This window comes from Tenrec ecaudatus, chromosome 2 (assembly GCF_050624435.1).
Source record: "Tenrec ecaudatus isolate mTenEca1 chromosome 2, mTenEca1.hap1, whole genome shotgun sequence".
NCBI lineage: Eukaryota > Metazoa > Chordata > Mammalia > Afrosoricida > Tenrecidae > Tenrec > Tenrec ecaudatus.
Window position 1 is genome coordinate 214,335,388 of NC_134531.1, and position 22,546 is coordinate 214,357,933.

The following is a 22,546-nucleotide window of genomic DNA, read 5'->3' on the forward strand; positions in this document are numbered from 1 at the left end:
TGACACAAAGGATGTATGTATGGATTGTGATAAGAGTTGTACAAGCCCCAAATAAAATTATTTTTAAATACATAAAGATAAAATAAATCAGGATAATTGGGATCGGGGTGGGTGTAGAGAAAAAGAAAAGAAACAGGACTTGTTCTTAGCTTTGACTCCAGCAGGAAGAGCAGCAGTCACGGTGCACAGTGCCCTCTTGTGGAACAAGTTGCAAATGCTAAACAGCAAACGTCCTTTGTCAGTGGGTTGGGTTCTAACTCAGAAAGACTTTATAGGAAACTATGAAACTGCCCCCAGGGGATTTCCAGACAGCAATCTTAATGAAAGCAGACTGCCACAACTTTCTCTCAAAGAGTAGCTGGTGGATTCAAACTGTCAACCCTTGGACTAGCCGTCAACTTCTTAACCCCTTCCCCACCAGAGCTTATCTACAGCATGTTCTAAATGAGTGGGAAGTAAGGCAAGTCGAAGTAGCCAGTAGCAACTCCCCCAGTATAACCTACTAATGAATGTGGCCCTGGAATTATGTGAATGGCATGCACATGATCACTCTTTCCATTTTCAGTACTTAATTTTCATAACATAAATAATAAGGTTCTAGTTGAGGGGTTTCTTTGTTTTTGTATTTTTGGTTTGGTATTGTGTGTGTGTGTGTGTGTGTGTGTGTGTGATTTTTTAAATTGATATTATTTAAACTTACCTTATTTCACTTTGGTAACTAGATTCTGAAAAAGAACAGAATTGCATTAAGAAAATGAGGGTATTTATTCTAAAAATCAGCAATGCGATTTGTTTGGAGCCCCTGGTTTGGAGAGACCTTACTTTAGTAACTATTTGTAGCCCAACAGGCATTATTCACATCTCCGATCCCAAATGATCACATGACTGTCAAGCGTAATGATCTTGGAATTCACTAGTCTTTCAGAGAATAACTAAAATATAAGCAAAGCCAGCCCCACATGCCAGAAGTGTAGTCATTATCCAATAAGAACGTAGTGAGTGTCGAATTTGCTGGGGAAGAATACATAGACTGAATTCACCCTTCACTCAAAGCAAGCAGTCCTGTGTTAACAGGAGGGCAGACATCGACCCCATCTCAACTGCGCACCAGAGCCAGGCCAGCCACAGACACCAGTGTGTTCTCCCATTTAATCACTATAAACCAAGACGAAGGATCATTAAAAATCTGCTACTTATTTCTAGCAGTAATTTTATAGTAACATATCTCTTTCAATTCTAAGAATTATAGCTACCACCTTTCTTGAATTCTAAGATAGACTTCCTGTCGCTATCTAAGAAGTTTCCTATTCAGTTCACAGCACTGGGATCCCTCCTGCCAGCAGAGAAAATGCTGTCATCAGTTGGATCATGTCTCTAGGTGGTGTCCGTCATTAACATCTCACCTGCTAGCTGAAAGGTTGGCGGCTCAAGTCCACACAGAGATGTCTTGGAGGAAAGGCTGGCAATCAATTTCCAAATGATCAGCCATTGAAAACCCTTTGAAGCACGGTTCTACAGGATGCCATCTTGAATTGGAGGTGACTGGACAAAAACTGGTTTGGCTTGGTTTTACTCAATGGACAGGAGGAGATACAAAATTCCTAGATGGGAGGATCAGAGGTGTGGTCCAGTCCTGGACTGGCCAGCCCCGAGCCCAGAGTTCTCTGTGCTCTCCTACACAAGTTTTCTGGCCTATCAACTTGAACAGAGCTCCAAAAAACACTAATTTTCCAACTTTAGATCATATGCTCCCTTACTCTTGCTAAATGAGTACTGCCAATTCACTCCTCAAACTCAACCTCAGAGATGGCCTACCTGAATTGAGGGAGAGGTTGTTGGGTCTCCCCATGGCCTCTACTAAAACAAACAAACAAGTTGCCATCAGTTGACCCTGCTTTACAATACGCTGGACATGCTATCAGGAAAGGCCAGTCCCTGGAGAAGAACTCGTGCTTGTGAAGTAGAGGGTCAGTGGAAAAGAGGAAGACCCTGGACAAGATGGGCTGACGCCGTGGGTTCAAATATAAGAACAGCTGTGCCAAGAATGCAGAACGGGGCGGGGTGTGTGTGTGTGTGTGTCCCTGTTGTGCATAGAGTCGCCTCTAAGTCAGAACTGACTCCACGGCACCCAGCAACAACATATGTGTCAGCGTAGAACAGTGTTCCGCCTGGTTTTCAGTGGTGATTTTTATGGAAGTAGATCTCTAGGCTTTTCTTTCAAGATGTTTCTGGGAGGATGGAACCCTCAACCTTTCAGCCAGCACCTGAGTGTACTAACTATTTGTACTACGCAGTGGCATGGCCTCTAGTAGGAGTGGACATCACCCTCCTTGTTCCCAGCAGTGTAAGACTGGAGAAGATGGCCTTTGGGCGGCTCTCTCTGAATAATCCAAAGCCTCTCAATGAAGTGGAGTCATGATCAGTCAGCTCTGGACTCCCCAGCTCCAGTCAAGTCAAGAGCAGAACATACTTTGAAAATATATGATGATGAATTTCAAAAGCAAAATAATTTTAAAATAGTGTTAAGAAATAATATTGAGTCTGTTTCATATCATATACTAATATGAATATGTAAGGATAAACTATTGACATTCCCTTGTAAACACTAAACCCCAGAACTTGACTGGAACCTTGCCCTTTATTTTAAGTTGTAGTCTGGTTTCCAAAGGGGATCACACCTGCTGGGGCAGGGCAAGTTTGTAAACCTATCTTTGCAGGTCTTTTCATTGACTTCCCTGGACTTGATTTAAATGCAAAGGAAAATAAAATAGTTCAGTGGGCTTTTTATCTCGTTATCTAAAGAGAAAACACACACCTAGTTTGGGTGTAATTTCCACCCAAACATCTATAGGATAATTCTTCCTCCCACTTTATAAATGAGGAAATGATAAGGTAGAGAATCATCTCTCCGCAGATCCTATTTGGAGCCTTCTCCACTAACCTAAGAAGAACTATGGAAAATAGTTATTATGGAAAATCAGGAAGTCCAAGTCATATTCTTCAAGGACTCCACCATAGTTGATGATCAAATAATAACCTAAAAGTACTGTACAATCCCTAGTGAACACCTGCATGGAAAGTTAAGTCCTATCTAATAATTTTCATTTAAATTCCAGTGTATTTTACTTGAGTCATTGATCAGTGGACTAGAAGTAAGTGCCAGGTAAAAATATTATACCTAATCTGGGAAAACGGGAATTTTATTTTTTATTCCCAGATAGAAAGTTATACCACAGACTTAAATCCTCCATCACAAAACAAATCCGTGGAGGAATTAATGCTCCACCAAGTGGTTGACAAAGAATATCTCATTAAGAGAGCTACTCAGTGTAAAAGACTTAACCTGGGGTCTTGGCATGAAAAAAAAATAAAGAAAGAAAAGTTCTCCTCAAATAGCAATATTATCTTTTTTTGTTGATAAAAGAAAATTTGCAATTAAATTCACATGTATTCTAACTTCAAATTTCTGATCTTAAGCAAAACAATTTAACTATTCAAAATATGCAACCAAGAGTAGGTGAAGATTTGATGAGGAAAGGCAGACACAGACTCAGAAAGCCCTGAGTCTGTCCAGAACATAGTTTCCTGAAGCTTCCAAAGTCGCAAACTCCCCAACGGTACATCGAATCCACCCCAGTGTGGAGTCCAGCCCTTAAAGGAGGCCTTCATTTTCATATATCTTGGGATATCTCAGAAGATTTCCTTCAGAGGAAATGTGGAATGACTTTTATTCAATTTATTTTGATGAATGGAAAATAATTTGTCCTTCTGCTCCTGCAGCAACATGGATCTATACAGAGAGACGTGGAACCCCACAAAATAGGGAACATGTTTTTAGTGTGCTCAGGTAGGCATTATTCTAGAAAAGCCATACCATCGACCTCAAAGATTACAGAAGCCAGACAACTTACAAAGACAACTGAAAATCAAGTAGTCAACGTCTTTGATAAGAAAAGTGCCAGGTGCCCACTTTCCCCAAAGTGCATCCCCTTTCATTTACTGCAAGTACATCAACTTCAAAGGGGCCCTATTCGTGTTGTAAGCTCAGTCTGGGGTTGCTAACCACAAGGTCCATGGCTTGAACCCCCAACCCCTCCATGGGAGAAAGACAAAACAATCTGCTCCCATAAAACTTCCAGTCCCAGTTGATAGGAGTCAGAATTGACTCAATGATGGTGGTTTAGTTTCTTGTATTTGTATGTTTCTTTTTATTTTTAGTTTTATTGACATAAAATTCACATATCATACACTTCAATAGTTCAATCAATTTTTAAAGAATTGGCCAATCCTCACCTTAATCCATTCTAAAGCGTTTTCTTCCTTCTTGTGCTCATTGTTATTAATGCCCCATTCTCCCAGTTATTGGGTTTTGGGGTTTGTTTGTTTTTTTGTATTTTTATAGCAAGTTTCTATCAGACGCTGCTATAGTTTATTGTGCCAGCCTGGCCGGTAAACACAAGGAGGATTAACTGATGGGCAGAGGGATAAATGGTAGCAATCTGGTTTGTCTCTCTAGAGAACCCTGTCTAATACAGACGCTTAAGAAATCACTTCCAAAAGAAAGAAAGAACGTCCTTTCTCTGATTATGTGTCCTTTCAAGGATCTGGAAAGCTGAGAGATCTTTGCAAAGACCTGGTGCGCTGATGAACTTCACCTGCTCATACCAAAAATAGATACAAATCCATATGAACAAAAGCGTTACCTTTTTTATCTTTCCTGGAGACACAACAGCAGCAAAATATTATAATCAGAATGATTATCAGGATCAAAAGCAATGAAAACGATACTGCAAGGAGAATTATTGCCCAGGTAGGCAATGATGATCCATTAAAATGGCCTATAAATTTGAAAGGAGAAAAAAAATATTAGTGATGCTTGTTACTGCCTGTGATATGCAATCAGTGTTTGTGCCATACTATCAATTGATGATGTTTTCAAATAATATAACAATCTGGCTTAAAGTGTGGTGTGGTGTGGTATCCTATGCCAACTGCCCTTCAGTTTGTGGAATTGCTCAATATTCTACAATCCTTTCTGTTACAACAGCAATTACTGCTAATAATGACTTAGCCACACAACATTTTCACACAAGTTGTGGTGGGGGGAGAAGGGCCCCCAACAAATGGAGCCCAACATGGGGCCATACAACTGCCACATGGGGCACTACTCAAAAGAGCTCCCCTCCCACTGCCACGCGATGGCGCCATTTGTTGGGGACTCTTCTTTCCCCCACAATGAGTCTCTAGCATTCCCTAAAGGCAGACACAGCTGGGGCTCTCCCATTCTGTAACTGGGCTTATGATGATTAACAAGCTCAGACCTCTTTTATTAAGTCAAGAAATATTTATTGAGCACCTACTCCTGGACTGTGGGAGCAGGAGTGGATCTATGGTAGAATTCTTTACTTCCTTGCAGAAGATCAGGGTTCAAGTCCTTGCCTGCCAAAGTAACTCAAGGGCAGCCACTCCCCGTCTGTCAGTGGAAGCTTGCATATGACTATAATACTGAAAAGGTTTCAATGGAACTTCCAAACTGAGGAAGAATAGGAAGAAATGCCTGGCAATGTACTCCCCACCATCAGCTGACAAAAACCCTACAATCTGCCACTGATCGTGGGGATAGCTGGTGCTGAACAGGCAGGGTCTTCAGCCCTTGTGCATGGGGTGGTCAGGAGGTGGGGGCTGATTGAAGAGCAGCCAATAACAAACTGCTGGACTCAATTGAAAAAGGCATCTGGCTCACATTCATATGTGCCAAGCACACAAGAGTCTAGCTCCTGATGTGTGCCATCCTGTCAATTCTGGCCCTGTCGAACAGGCTTTCCTAGGCTACCACGTTCACAGCAGTAGACTGCAAACGTTTCCTCTAACAGAGCCACTGGAGCTTCAAATCAGACCTTGTGTTAAGCAGCTGAGTCCCTACTCGACGAGCCACCAGAGCTTCTCCAAGACGCCACCAAAATAAAACCAACATCAGAGGAGAGCAGGAGGGAATTAAGAGCCCAAACATGGAACAGAGTGGTGGCCTTCTCAGCCCACAGAGCAAATAAAGCTGAGTGCTTTGGGACAGGAGGCTGACTCATAGAGTGGAGTGCCACTGGGCACTTACTTATGGAAACGGGGCTCGCTGACCCACAGAAGTGGAGCTGAGGGCCTTCAACAAAGGCTTCCTGGAGTGGGCTTCCTCTGAGCACTTAATTCAGGGAGTTGGGTTTGCTGACTCATGGAGCTTGAACTGAATGCCTTTGGGTTGAGGCTTACAAAGGAGTGGAATGCCCTTTGAGGGATTCATTAGGAGACAGGAACAAGCTTTGTAGCATGTCCTGGTAAACTGTATTCTGAGCACTTCTCATTTGCATGACAACCTGTCAACTTCCTTAATAAACCTTTTAATCATGAATATTGGCGGTGAGTTCTGTGTAGCCGCTCCAATGGATATGAGAACCGAAAGAGATAAAATAGTACTATTTAAAATATCACAGATGCCCCGTATAGAATTGTAGAAAAGCCCAAACTACTTCCTTGATGACATCCATCTAGATCTGAGATGGGCTGGGGCAGCTACAGACAGCTTTGGCTCCCCAAAGAAAAGGGAAGACTAGAGAGGACAGGCTCCACCCTTTACAGCTCGCTGTCCCCAGCTCTAGAGTCGGCGCTCTCAAGACACTGTCTCCACTGAGTATACAAGCGCATGTCCTTGTGCCACAGAACAGGTTTACTAACACTGGTGATCCCAAGTGTCACCTGGAATATGTGCTGCCCATGCAGACCCAGGCCCATGTCGACTGCCTAGTACCCCCAGGGGTTTCTGAAGCAAGTGTCCATTACTCACACTGGGAGAATGTCTGATGCACAAGCAAAAGGAGATCCAAGCAACCCCACCCACAGAGATGGCCCCCTGCCTCAGGGAGTTCAGGGAGTATAGTATCATTTTGCTATAGTTGGCAGTTGCAGTAAGGGACCAAGCACTCCCTGAGAACTAATAGGTTATCTCTGTGTTGGAGCAGAGGAAAGGTTGTGTTAAGATTCAGTTGGCACGTTAATTGCTCTTTCCTGCAAAGGAAGAAAGGGCCACAGCCGGGTACTCAGCTTGGTAGCAGAAGGAGGAGGAAGGCCAGGAATTAAAAAACACATATGAAGACCTGAATTACAGTGTAATAACCACCATCCAGTCTGAGAAATCAGACCATCATGGGAGGGGTTTATGGCTGAAATCACTGTGGGCTTTGTGTCCATGGAACCAGTGGAGCCCCGTGGCCATAGTGTACTTGCTGCATTACCCTTAGCTTCTAGCTGGCTTGTTGTGAATAGTCCTTGCCACTCCCAGGATGCTCAGAGACTCAAGAAAAAGTATGAAAGGGCAAAGAACACTCTAAGGCTGTGGTTCCCAACCTTCCTCATTCCACAACCCATTAATACATTTCCTCATGTTGTGGTGGCCCCCAACCATAAAATTATTTTCGTTGCTACTACATAACTAGGAATTTTTCTACTGTTATGAATCAGATGACCTCTGTGAAAGGGTCATTTGACTCCCAAAGGGGTCGTGACCCACAGGCTGAGAACCAACCACTGCTCTAAGGTATGTGGCATATGTTTGAGGTTGCTGTGGTCCCCCTCTGAATGGTGAACTCTTACAAACACATTTGCAAATAATAGGAGTTCTTATCATCAGGGAGCCAGCAGGTGGGATGTGTTGAGGTCCATCTCAAGATTTAAGAGAGAAGTTTGAAATTCCCACTCACCTCTGACAACAGCCTCTGTGGCCTACCCAAACACCCGCCCACCTCGCCCCCCGTCAGTGTGGCCTTTTCTTCCTCTGCAGGGGAGAACGATCAGCCTGCTGACCTCTGGCCAACCGAGTCTTAACATAACCTTTCCACTACTCGAGTACAGAGATAACCTACATGCTTTCTTCTTGGGAGAGCCTGTGTAAAAGAAGGGAGGGCACCTTGAAGGCTTGTTGACCAGGTCCAGGAAGAGACTAGGTAACACCGTGACCTCGCTGCCGCACTGATTCCTTGCTGCCCCTTCCAACTATAACAAAATGATGTTACACGCACACCCCGTGCTTGAACAATAATAAACCTGGTGCCAGGATCTCATCCCTGCTCGTTCGCTTCCTATTTGCCGTGACCTCATTTCATGGGAGTCAAATCTTTCACTGAATTTCACACTTAGCTAAGGTATCTGCTCTCCCTCTAGTCCAGGATTTTGATGTGTGCACCAGGAGAAAGCATGATTTGGTACTAGGGATACATTTTCTTTTAATAGTAATTTTTAATTTAACATGCACGATGAATAATATCAACCTACTGCTGTCGAGTCAATTACATCTCAGATTGACCTCATAGGGCCAAATAGCATTATCTCATAGGGTTTCCAAAGATGTAAATCTTCATGGAAGCAGAATACCTCATCGTTCTCTTTTGAAAAAGCGAATGGCTTTGAATCACAAATTGTCTAGGTGGTAACTCAATGCCTGACCCACTGGACTACCAGGGATCCCTGAATTACATACATACATCATGGCAAAGTGAAATTTCTTCTTCTTCTTTTTATAGTTGAGCTTTATTTTCAGTGATATATTCAACTTCATATTGACTAAAAGCTATATCATCTCTGTAGTTGTGAAACGCAATCAAATATAGACATCATTCAGAATTACTCATGACAAAGGTTCATTCAGTTAGAGGCACAAGTATTCGAGATAGCACTTCCCGCTGCATCACGGCTAGAAATATATATGATGTTTTGAGTCCTAGGTGAGGAAGGCCTTGATTGCTTTTACAAAGTAATGATTATAAAATGACTGAACAGGACTGGAGTAATGGTTTACTAAGATAACTGACAGGTCTGTTGATCCAAAGGTGAATGAACATTTTGCCATCTCTGAATATCTTATCACTCATTGGTTTTAAGGTTGACAGTTAGATTTTATTAGGATCACATCAGGAATTAATTATATGAATGTGATACAGGCTTTTAGTACACACTTTTGGTCTTCTTAGTCACAATTCCATGACCTATTTTTGATTTAACTTCTGCAATGGTGGACAGATCCGATTTCTTTTTTCTTTTTTTTTTTTACATTTTATTAGGGGCTCATACAACTCTTATCACAATCCATACATATACATACATCAATTGTATAAAGCACATCCGTACATTCTTTGCCCTAATCATTTTCAAAGCATTTGCTCTCCACTTAAGCCCTTTGCATCAGGTCCTCTTTTTTTTCCCTCCCTCCCCACTCTCCCCTCCCTCATGACTCCTTGATAATTTATAGATGGTTATTTTGTCATATCTTGCCCTATCTGGAGTCTCCCTCCCCCACTTCTCTGCCGTCCGTCTACCAGGGAGGAGGTCACATGTGGATCCTTGTAATCAGTTCCCCCTATCCAATCCACTCACCCTCCACTCTTCCAGTATCGCCCCTCACACCCCTGGTCCTGAAGGTATCATCCACCCTGGATTCCCTGTGCCTCCATCTCCCACATGCACCAGTGCACAACCTCTGTCCCATCCAGTACTGCAAGGTAGAATTCAGATCATGGTAGTTGGGGGGAGGAAGCATCCAGGACCTGGGGGGAAGCTGTGTTCTTCATCGGTACTACATCACACCCTGACTGACCCATCTCCTCTCCTAAACCCCTCTGTGAGGGGATCTCCAGTGGCCGACAAATGGGCCTTGGGTCTCCACTCTGCACTTCCCCCTTCATTACAAAGTGAAATTTCTTAATATGGCTGCTCTACCCAGGACTCTGTAACTTCTACCAACTGGTTGGGTTGTTGTTGTTGTTGTTGTTGTTGTTGTTGTTGTTGTTGGGTGCTACCGAGTCAGTTCCAACCCATAGCTACCCTATGCACAACAGAATGAAACACAGCATGGTCTTGTGCCATCCTTACAATTGCTCTTATGGCTGAGCCCATTGCTGCAGCCACGGTGTCAATCCGTCTCCTTGAGGGCCTTCCTCTTTTTCCAAGCTCCTCCACTCTACCATGTATGACGCCCTTCTCCAAAGATTGGTTTCTCCTGATAATATATAAAAAACATGTAAGGCAGAATCTTGCCACCCTTGCCTGTAAGGAGCATCTGTACTTCTTCCAAGACAGGTGGGTTTATCCTTTTAGCATTCCATGATACTTTCGATATCCTTCTTGAGCATCACAATTCAAATGAATCAGTTCTTCTTTGGTATTCCTTATATAGTCAATGTCCAATTTCCACATGCATACGAGGCAATGGAAAGGATGATGGCTTGAGTCAGGTGTACCTTAATCCTCAAAGTAACATCTTTGATTTTCAATACTCTAAAGAGATTGTATGCATCAGATTTACCCAATTCAACTCTTCTCTTCGTCTCTTGACTGCTGCTTCCATGAGCATTGACTGTGGGTCCACGCAAGACAAAATCCTTGACAATTTCACTCTTTTCTATGCTTGTCATCTTGTGTCCTATGGGTCCAATTGTGAGGATTTTGATCTTCTTTACATTAAGTTATATTCCATACTGAAGGCTGCAATTCTTGATCTTCATGAGCAAGTGCTTCACGTACTACTCAAGGTTGTGTCATCTGCATATCAGAGTTTAATATTAATAATTATTCATAATAATATTTATTATTAACAAGCCTTCCTCCTATCCTGATGCCACATTCTTCTTCATATAATCCAGCTTCTCTGATGATTTGTTCAGCATGCAGATGGAACAAGTATGCCCACAGGATACAACCCTTGACACCCCCCTTTCCCAATTTAAGCCATGCAGTGTCCCCTTGTTCTGTTCTCACAGTTGTCTCCTGATCCACGTACAATTTCCTTAGGAGCATAATGAAGTGCTCTGGAATTCTCATTCTTCTCAAGATTATTCAAAGTTTATTACAGTCCATGCTGTCTAATGCCTTCACATATTCAACAAAGCACAAGTAAACATCTTTCAGGTATTCTCTACTTTGAACCAAGATCTGATCATCTGAAACATCAGCTATGATATCTCTTGATTCACATCTTCTTCTGAATGCCAACTGAACTTCTGCAGATTTCCTGTCCATGTGCTGCTACAATCATTGTTGGATGATCTTCAGCAAAATGCTACTTGTGTGAGATATGACATTGTTCTATAGTTTGAACACTCTGTTGGGTCACCTCTCTTTGGAATGGGCATAAATATGGACTTCTTCCAGTCAGTGAACCAATAGCTAATCAAGGGGATTGGTCAGCTTTGGTTGCCATCCGTCTGTGTCTAAGAAAGCCATCTCAGAAACAGAGAGAGAGAGAATTCTCAGGACCATTGTGTTAGACAAGGTTCTCTAGAGAGATAAAACCAGATTTCTGATAAATATATATATATAAAGATATATAGATAGATAACACAAGAAATGAACTGTTAAATTATATACAGATAGATATATAATACAAGAAATGAACATTTAAATTATAAAGCAGTACAAATTGCTCAGTGCAACTCACTCCCATGAGAGAGTTGTGAGACACAGGTAGTCCTCTGTAGAGAGAGCTAGGCTATCCCAGCACAGGCAGCAAACAGCAAGGCAGGTCACCAACCGTCAGCGAGGTCACCAACTGTCAGTCCCCAGCTCCAGAGATGTACATTCCAATTCTCTGGCGAGGCAAGTCTTAAATGGACCTCAAATTACAGCAACACAGCTCACAGGTTAAGTGCCCCACAGGTAGTGTAGCTTGCAAATTGAGACACAGAACAAGAAAGGCAGCTACACACTTGTCCAATGATCAAAGAGTGAGAGACAAGAAAGGCGAGGCTCACTGAGCCATTTATCTCTCCGCCCTTCAATTAATCCCACATGTGTTTATCGGCCAGGCTGGCACAATAAACTAACTATCTCAACCATTAAGGAACATACTCTACCAATGGAGTATGTTCAAACTCCCTACTTGAAGTGGAGGAAGCAGCAACAGCCATGCCATGCTGAGGCCAGAGGCAAAGAGACAGAATAGAGTAGCAGTGTTGAAACAATGTGACTGTGATGCAGAGCAGGAAGAGGGCTTCTTGGTACATGGACCAAGGTAGAGGTCAAGGGACCCTGTGGCTGAGAAACTGAGGACCAGAGGAAGAACCAGAGATTTGACTGCTGGCTAAGAATTTGGTGTTGATGTAGAACAATCCTTAACGTTTCCTGATCCTGCCTTGTGGGTAACCTTTAACTTTCCTAATACCAAACTAAACTCATTTCCATTGAGTCAATTCTGAATCATGGTGACACAGTACAGCAGGGTAGAACTGTCCCTGTGGGTATCTGAGATTGTAACGCTTTACTGGAGTAAAAAGCCCTAGCTTTCTCCTGCAAGTGGTGGTTTCAAGCTGGTGACCTCCACCGTTGGCAGCCAAACTTGTAAACTCTATGCCCCCAGGGGTTCCACATCTCCTGATAAACCCCGTAATTGTGTGTGCTGTCTGAGAGCTCTGTGTGGCCACTGCAAAAAACTATGGGACCCACAGAGAAGCGGAGCTTCATAAAGAGGAACATCTGGTGTCAGAATATGGAGATCGAAGAATGGAGAGTAGAGGGATGCATGCCTGACCTCTGCCGTGTGGAAATCAGTCTTGGGCTGGTGTGAAGATGAACTTTCCTTCTGCTGTGGGTAGCCAAAGGAGGTCAGATATGGTCCCCAAGCGGTAGCCATGCCCACGCACGAAACACGCACACACAATCCACTGCTGCTGAGGTAACAAGTCAATTCTGACACACAGCGACACCATCAAATTGAACTGTTCCGGAGAGTTTCTTGACGGTAGCATTTATGGAAGCAGAGTTCCAAACCTTTATTCCATGGTCCCTGTGGCTGCGTTTGCACTGTCAGTCTTCAGTTTAGTCGCCAGGCACAAATCATTCTCACTACCTAGAGGCCTCTTGTAACTAAACCCAAACAAGCCCACTGATATCACATTGATTCTGGTTCATAGCAACTGTGTAGAACGGTGCCATAGGGTTTCCACTGCTGTCACCTAAACAGAAACAAGCTGCCCCGTCTTTCTCCTGCAGAGTGGCCAGGGGCCTCCAACTGTGGACCTTTGGGTCACTGCACAGCCAGGGATCATCTAGGGGCCTCCTACACATACATATATCATGGATATGTTCATTGAACATGAGTCTATTTTGTTCCTTTGGAATCCACGACTTGTCTGTCAGTTTGTCATATTACCATGGCTTGTGTGTTGCTGTGACGCTGGAAGCTATGTCAAGAAATTTCAAATACCAGCAGGGTCACCCAAAGTGAGCAGGCTTCTGCAGAGCTTCCAGACTAAGAACAGACTACAAAGAAGAAGTACACTGGTCATTTCTGAGGAACTGGCCACTGAAAACCTTATGGATAGAGTCAAAACATGGGCAGATTCTGAAAACCTCAGGAAGAGCAGAGCACTGCCAGAGATAGTGCCAAAACATGAAACCCTCAGGTCGGAAAGCACTCAAAATATGGCTGAGGAGAAGCTGCCTTCTCAAAATAGCATGAGTCATAATGACGCAGATGGAGAAACGTTTGCAGGAATAAAGCCTTAGGGACCTTCATTTGCTTATAGGGCATGGCCCAAAATGAAAAGAAACACCCGCAAATATCAATTAATAACCAGAATTTGGTATGTATAAAGTGTAACTCTAAGGAAATTTGAAGTCTGCAACAATGAACCAGCACTCATACAGATTGACTTTCTAGGCATTCGTGAGCTGAATTGGACTGGTATTGGTGACTTTGAATCAAAAAATCATATGGTTTACTGTGCCGGGAATGACAGATGCAGGAAGAAAGGCATCCCATGCATCATCGAAAAAGACGTTTCATGATCTATCTTGAAGTACAAAAATGTTTGTGATAGTAAAATATTTATCATTATACAAGGAAATCCAATCAAAACAAATTTTGAACCAACCACTAAAACTAGTGATGAAGAAATTAAAGAATTTTTCAAACATCTTCAGTCATAAATTGATCAAACATGCAATCAAGATACATTAATAATTATTGGCCATTGGAATACAAATTTTGAAACAAAGATCAAGGGACAGAAGTTGGAAAACATGGTCTTGGTAATAGAAATAAAGCTGGAGATAACCTGGCAGGATTTTGCAAGACCAAGAGCACCTTTATAGCAAATACCTTTTTCAACAACACCAATAGTGAGTACGTACATGTGGACTTCTCCAGATGGAATACACAGAAATCAAAATAACTACATATGTGGGAAGAGAAGATGGATTAACTCAATATCAGCAGACAAAATCAGGCCAGGGATCGAGTATGGAACAGACCATCAATGGCTCTTTTGTTTGGTTGAAAATGAAGAATATTAAAACAAGTCCACAAAAGCCAAAATATTAACTTAAGTATCTCCCACCAGAATTTCAAGAACAGTTGACGCACTGAACACTAAGGACAGAATACCTGATGAACTATGGAATGACATCAAGAACATCATACATAAAGAAAGAAAAGGGTAACTAAACCTAGGGGAAAAAGAAAAAACAAAATTAGATGTCAGATAAGACTCTGAAACTTTCTTTCGATAAAGTAGTTAAGGCAAATGGAAGAAATGATGAAATCAAAGGGCTAAACAGAAATTTTCAAAGGACAGCTCAAGAACACAAAGTAAAAAAATTATAATGAACTATGCAAATACCTAGAGTTTTAAAAAAATACAAAGAACGCATTTGGCATATATTAAAACTGAAAGAACTAAATAAAAAGTCAAGACTTAGGTTGCAATATCCAAAGATTCTATGGGAAAAATATTGAATGATGCAGGAAGCATCCAAAGAAAATAGAAAGGATACAGACTCTTTGTACCAAAAAGAACCAATCAAAACTCAATGATAGCATATGATCAAGACGCAATAGTATTAAAGGAAGAACTTCAACTTTACTGAAAGAAGTAGCCAAAAACAAGGCTCCAGGAGTTGATGAAACACAAACTGAAACGTTTCAACAAGCTGAGGAAGCACTAAAACTGCTCACTCATCTATACCAGGAAATTTGGAAGACAACTCCTTGGCCAACTGACTAGAAGAGATCCATATTTGTGCACCTCTCAAAGAAAGGTGACAATTCTCAAATTATGAAACAATATCCTGAATACCATATGCAAGTACAATTGTGCTGAAATCCCTCAACAGCCATTGTAGCAGTGTACTGACTGGGAGCTGCAAGAGGTTCAGGCCAGGTTCAGAAGAGGACCTGGAACAGGGGATATTATTGCTGATGGCAGATGAATCTTGACGCACAGTAGAAAACAAGAAAGATGTTTGCTTGTGTTTATTTACTATGCCAAGGCATTAGACTCTACAGATCATAACAAATGCTGGATAACCTTGAGAAGAAACAGAATCCCAGAACACTACATTCTGCTCATGAAGAACTTGCGCAGTCCTGTGAACAGAACAAGAGCATAGTGCATGGTTTTAAATCAGAAAATGTATGCCACAGGATGGTATCCTCTCCCCATACCTGCTCAACCAGTATGCTGATCAAATTACCAGGGAAACTGGATTACGTGAAGAAGAATGCAGCATCAGGATTGGAGGACCTGAACATGCAGTGTTCAGATAACACAACCCCGCTTGTGGAAAGTAAAAATGGCTTGAAGCACTTAGTGAAGATCAAGAATTTCAGATTTCAATATGTATTACAACTCTATATAAAAAAAAATCCTCACAACTGGACCCATAGATAACATTGGGGGGAGAAAAGATTGAATTTGTCATTGACTGTGTCTTGTTTGAATCCACAATCAATGTTCACGGAAGCAGTAATCAGGAGATAAAACTATGCATTGAGTCAATCTGCTGCATAAGAGTTCTTCCGGTGTTGTAAAGTATGGCTGTTACTTTGAAGATGAAGATATGCCTGACCTTAGCCAAAGTGTTTTCTTTTCTTTTTTTTTTCTTTTTACATTTTATTAGGGACCCATACAACTCTTATCACCATACATACATATACATACATCAATTGTATAAAGCACATCCATACATTCCCTGCCCCAATCATTTTCAAAGCATTTGCTCTCCATTTAAGCCCCTTGCATCAGGTCCTCTTTTTTTTCCCCTCCCTCCCTTTTCCCCCCTCCCTCATGTGCCCTTGGTAATTTATACCTCGTTATTTTGTCATATCTTGCCCTATCCGGAGTCTCCCTTCCCCCCTTCTCTGCTGTCCCTCTCCCAGGGAAGAGGTCACATGTGGATCCTTGTAATCAGTTCCCCCCTTCCAACCCACTCACCCTCCACTCTCCCAGCATCGCCCCTCACGCCCTTGGTCCTGAAGGTATCATCCACCCTGGATTCCCTGTACCTCCAGCCCTCATATGTACCAGTGTACAGCCTCTGCCCTATCCAGTCCTGCAAGGTAGAATTCGGATTATGGTAGTTGGGGGAGGAAGCATCCAGGATCTGGGAGAAAGCTGTGTTCTTCATCGGTACTACCTCACACCCTAATTAACCCATCTCCTCTCCTAAACCCCTCTATGAGGGGATCTCCATAGCCAAAGTGTTTTCAATCACCTCATATGCATGTGAAAGATGAACACTGAATAAGGAAAACTGAAGAACAGTCAATACATTTGAATTATGCTGCTGGCAAAGAATATCCAAAGTACGATGACCTGCCAAAAGAACAAACAAATCTGTCTTGGAAGACATACAGCCAGAATGCTCCTTCCAGACGAGATGGCAAGCTTTCCTATCGTGTGCTTTGACCATGTTGTCAGAAGAAAGATATCATGCTGGGTAAATCTGAGGGGCAGCAAAAAAGAATGAGTCCCTCAAGGAGATGGATTGACAGTGGCTGCGGCAATGAGCTCAACCATAAATGCAATTGTGAGAAACGCAGGACAGGGCAGTGTTTTGTTTTGTCGTGCATAAATTACTATGAGTTGTAACCAACCAAACAGCAGCTAGCGATAATAACATTTTTAATGAGTGTACTCACAGTAGATTAAGGGAAAAATAAATAATGACAATCCCATAGCAATACATGCAAAATTATGTCAGTGAACAAAACACCAAGAAACTTGGAATGATTCCACTTGTCGCCCAACTCCTTCCTTGTACAGATAGGACACTCGGGACAAAGAGATATGTAAATCATTCAAAGACACACGGAACAGAGACTTTCCAGGTCTGACTCATGTCTGTCCCCTAGTGCAATGTTTAGAAATCATCCTCTGGGCATCCATCTTTCTGGGGAACAGACAGCCCCGGTCTCAAAGGAAATAAATACATTTTAAGAAAAGTCCAAAGGTGGATGCCAACTTGTTCCTTAGTGGAAGATGTGCATGATTCCAGCTGAGTAGCGAATTTTCGAGAGAACAGGAGGACACTAAGCCTGAGAAATCTGCAGTCAGCACGACCTGTTTCCTTTCTATGTTCCTTCACAAATCGTTGTGTATGTTAGGGCTGTGCTGCTGAATTGGCCCTGGGGCTTCAATCTTCGTTTTGAGACTGTCCTTTTCCCATCTGTGAGGACAAAGAAAAGAGTATTCCCTATATGATCTGAAAGAGGACTGGAGTGTTAAAGAGTGCATGGGATTTTCTTAATCTAACTTTATTCACACAAAATGTCACCACCAACATGTGCAAGGCATGATCCTGTCTCTGGATCAATGGAGTAATGATGATCATTGTCTTGCTGTACAGAGACTTCCTAAAGTAGGTTGGGCTTTCAAATTTACCAACAAGTGAGGCACGGAGGGGTTAAGGAGCTTTCTCAAAGCCGCACAGCAGGTGACCAGGCCAACTGGGATCTGAACCCCAGCTGTGTGGTGCCCATTTCTATGAACAGTGTAACAGAAGAGAAGTTGCTTTAGAAGGTGTGTCTGTTGAGGTTGTTAATCTAACGATCCTCCTGGCCACGTTAAAATAAAGTGAGGGAGTGCTATTCTTGAGATGTCAGTTTCTACACACACTCTAGAAAACATTTTGGTAGTTCTTCAAAAAACTAACTATAATATAACCCAGAAATTACCAAGTATTTACCCAAAGAGTCAAAAGTAGATATTCAAACAGATACATGTATATACTAGTGTTCACTGTAGCATTATCCATAATAGCTCAAAAAGTGGAAACAGCTCAAGTATTTATTAGTATATGAATGGATAAATCAAATTTGATTTATCCATATGATGGAATCTTTTTATTCACCCATAAAGAGATATGAAGCCCTGACACATGCGACACCGGATGAAACTTTAAAATATTATACTAAGTGAAATGAGTCAGTCACAAAAGAAGAAATGTTGTATGATCCAATTTACGTGAAATATCTAGACTAGCAAATGCATAAAGACCAAAATAGATGAACAGTTACCAGGGGCTGGGAGAGGGTGGGGCAGGGAGATATTGCTGAATGGGTCCAGACCTTCTGTTGGAGGTGATGATGCAATTTTGGAAATACGGGTGACCCTTGAGCAGCACAGTTGTCAATTGCACAGGGGTACTTATAAGTAGGTGTTTTGTTGTATTTTGGGTTTGGCGTCATGTGACACTAATGAGCAGTTCATCTCTTCAGTAAATTACATATCACAGCAAAATGTGATCTCTCAAGGTTCTTGTATAGTTTCCTTGTATCGAATGCAATGCTGTAAACCTGTGAAGGGACGCTAGTGATACTGGCAGTGCCCCCAAGAGGCAGAGAAAGTGATGGTGTGTTAGGTTGGGTTTGCTAAAAAAGAAAAACAAGTGACACTTGTGTATGTGTGTGTGTGTAAGATAGATAGATAGATGATAGATAGATAGATAGATAGATAGATAGATAGATAGATAGATAGAAGAATATTTATACCAAGAAATGGCCTATACCGTTGTAGAAGTTCTAAGTCCAGTCCAATTCAAGTCTATAGGTCAGATGTTAGCTGAAGGCTTCCCTCACTTGTGTCTGTGGAAGCTGATAGACAGGAAAGAGGATGAAGAAGCAGGAGCGCCTCAGGCTGATGGATGCAGAAGCAAATGAATCCAAGATTGGAAGAATAAATGCAAAGTCAGCCACTGACTGACAGTTCCTGAGATCAGTAGGCCATACAACAGGAGATTGATGAACCAGACATGGGATTCAGATCCAGCAGACGGCGAAGGGAAAAAGAGGGACTCGGCTCTGCTCAGGGCCCTTCTTTTATACAAAAGGCCACACACCCAAGGGAATAACCAGGCTGTGACCTGATTGATAGGCTGGGTTCACCCCTACCCTTAGCCAGTAATGTCTGTTGTTGTTGGGTTCAATTGAGTCACTTCAGACTCGTAGCAACCCTAGTACAATTGAGTGACACATTTCCCTGTCCTGTGCCATCCTCAGAATTGTTTGTAGGTTGCAGCTCATTGGCAGGAGTGTCTAGTTGAAATAAACTCTAGCCATCACAGACCACCCTTTGTCAACTTCACACCTATAAACAACTCTTCAACCATACATAATCTCCAAAGATAGTAACAAAAGCATACTTTTGTCTAATGAGACCACTAATGTGTGAACAGCCATAAATGTACTAACCCCATTTTCACTTTATATTTTTTAAGTAAACAAAACAAAAATTTAATATATACATATATATTGGAATTATTCATAACAATTATAGGTCTTGTTTCTGCACCTTGTCATATGTCAATAGCTGGTCTTTAGACCAACCTCCTTCCACTACCCATTCCATATTTCCTTTGTCCTCAGCTGGTCGTGGTACTTGGCCTAATGGGTAGACCCAAACCTTCATTTTTGAAAAGGCTGGGATATTAGTTGTCATGTCAGAATTTGGATGTTGTACTTGACCATCCACTTTAAGCACAGGACACGGTAGTTCTAAGAGATGACCTAAGGAATCTCCGGGACTCCAGATATATTCTTCTTCACCACCATTATGCAATACTAATCCAATATCCCCTTGGTAATCAGGATCAATCACACCACTCAATACGGTAACATCCTTCTTTGCCTGTTGATCCGAGCTAGGAGGAGTCCAAAATGACCAAGAGATACTCGTAGCTGCTCCAGTTCCAGAGAACAAGCATTCTGTCTCCAGGTAGAGTATCTCTACCTTTGGAACAGAGACCTCCAGATGCAAAGAACACAGGGGTTGCAGGGACCAGAAGCAAAAATGGGGGCAAAAGTGTAAAAGTGAAAGTAAAAGTACAAGTGAATGGTCTACTCTGATCTCCACCCATTGACTCCTGGACCTGTCAATACTGGCTATTGAAGAATCAGCACCATATATTGGATGCTGGCTTAGAGTATATACATAGCCTACCAGAGAATATTGCCCCAAATTTTCAAGGTATTGCCACCAAGCTGGCACTAAATTTCATCGTTAAAAGTTCATTCCGTCTTTCTATCAAGTTGTTTGCTTCAGGATGATGGGGAACATGATAAGACTAATGGATTTCATTAGAATGGGCCCATTGCTGCACTTTATTCACTGTGAAGTGAGTCCCTTGATTAAAGTAATTCTGTGTGGGATGCCATGTTAGTGGATGGAGCATTCTGTAAGTCCATGTGTTAGTCTGGGTAGACTAGAGAAACAAAATTCATAGACACTCATATGTGTATAAGAAAGCTTTATATACAACAGCAATTGAATATTGAGAAAACATCCCAGCCCAGTCCAGATCAAGTCCATAAGCCTGATATTAGCCCATATATTTGATACTGATCTATAAAGTCCTCTTCATACTCAAGAAACCCATGCAATGATGCCAAATGCAGGAAGATCACAGTCCAGTGGGTGGAAAGTTTGGTGAACCAGTGGCAGTGGAAGCATCTCAGCACTGGCAGGAATCTCTACGTGGCTACTTCAGCTCCAGGGCTCTAATGTTGCTCCATGTGTCTTCTCAACAGGAATGTCCTGCAGGGAGTGAGGGTTTGTCCTGCCTCCAGTGAGCCATTTATCTCCTTTATGCCTCCAAATAAGGTCACCAATCAGTTACCTGATTGACCAGCAAACCTCTACCCCTTCATTCTTAGGTGTCAAATTGACAACAGACAGCATAACGACCACAGTCCACAAATGGTAGACAGAAGTACTGCATGTAGGGAGAGCAAGTCCATTGCCAGAGTAAGTGTCTATTCCAGTAAGAACAAAATGCTGCCTTTTCCCTGAAGAAAGTGGGCCTAGCTAACCAATCGCCACTAGGTTGCTGGTTGACCTCTTTGAGAAATAACCCCCTATCTTGGACTCAGTGTTGATCTCTGCTGCTGGCCAATTGGACACTCAGCAGTAGCAGTAGCCAAGGCAGCCTTGGTGAGCCGAATTCCATGCTGCTGAGACCATGCATACTTTCCATTCCTGCCACCAAGGCCACTTTGTTCCTGCACCAATTGAGCAGAGACAAGAAGGGCTGGGAGAGAGAATGCTGGTTTATACAGCATGTGTCATCTGACTCACTTGATTTTCAATGCCCTCCTCTTCAGAGGTAACCCTTTGGTGAGCAATCACATGAGACACAGTTGTCTCTTTTTTTGGCCCACTCCCAGAGGTCTATCTACAAACCTCTTGCCCACACCTCCTTGTCACAGATTTCTCAGTCATTTTCTTTCCCAGTCCATGACCGTCCTGTCATGTCATTGCCCACAGTCCATGAATCAATATACAGTTGCACATTTAGCCATTTTGCCTTCCATACAAACTGAAAGGCCAGGTGTACCACTCCAAGTTCTGCCCATTAGGATGATTTCCCTTCAACACTGTCCTTCAGAGAGATCCGAGAAAAAGGCCGCAGTGATGCTACACTGCACTTTTGAGTTGGACCCACATATTTTACAGAACTGCCGGTACTAAGCATGAGTTTTCCCTTCCTCAGTCAACTGATCATAAGGAACCCCCAATGATACCATTGGTGCAGACTTAGAAAAAAGATGATACTTAGGCCATTGGCCCTTCTTTGTGTAGCTTGCTTGTACCTTTAGATCCTGCTCTAGCTTGATCTCTTAAATACGACGTCTATTAAATAATGGAGGGTTACTGTGCACATCAAACTTCATGACTCTGTGGGTCAGACAACACTCAGTTCATGCTAGGCAGCTCAAATCGCGAGGTGATTTGGAATCCCATGGTGAGGCATTCAGTCTCCACTAAGATCCAGTAGCAGGCCAAAAGCTGTTTTTCAAAAGGGGAGTGGTTGTCTGCATAGGCTGTTAGACCTTTGATCCCAAATCTGAAGGGCCTGCTCTATGATTCACTAATAGAGCCTGGCCATAGACTCCAAACTTCATCTCTAGCTGCCACTGACCCCCGAAGCCCCCCATTGTATCAGCTGGATCATATGACCCAAGGGGCAGAGTGGCTTGCACAGCAGCCTGAATCTCTTGTGGAGCCTTCTCTGGTTCTGGACCCCACTCAGAGCTAGCAGCTTCTTTGGTCACCTGATATATGGGTGGAAGTAATACACACAAATGAGGGTATGTCACCTCCAAAACCCAGGGACCCATCAAGGATCAAGCATCCTTTTTTAGTTAGGAGAGGAACCAGGTGCCATAACTTTTCTTTCAATTTAGTAGGGATATCTCCACATGCCCCACACTGAACCCCTAGAAAATTCACAGGAG

The 22,546-nt window shown here is 42.5% G+C and overlaps 1 protein-coding gene across 1 annotated transcript in view; it reads right to left on the reverse strand.

The window, feature by feature from the left end:
- Window positions 1-22,546, reverse strand: part of IGSF5 (immunoglobulin superfamily member 5) — a 77,378-nt gene that overhangs the window by 19,616 nt on the left and 35,216 nt on the right. Inside the window, exons 4-5 of the mRNA XM_075543359.1 lie at window positions 4,704-4,838; window positions 701-725 (exon numbers count right to left, since the gene is read on the reverse strand). Of these exons, the coding sequence (XP_075399474.1) occupies window positions 701-725; window positions 4,704-4,838 (160 nt within the window). The remainder of the gene's footprint in view (window positions 1-700; window positions 726-4,703; window positions 4,839-22,546) is intronic.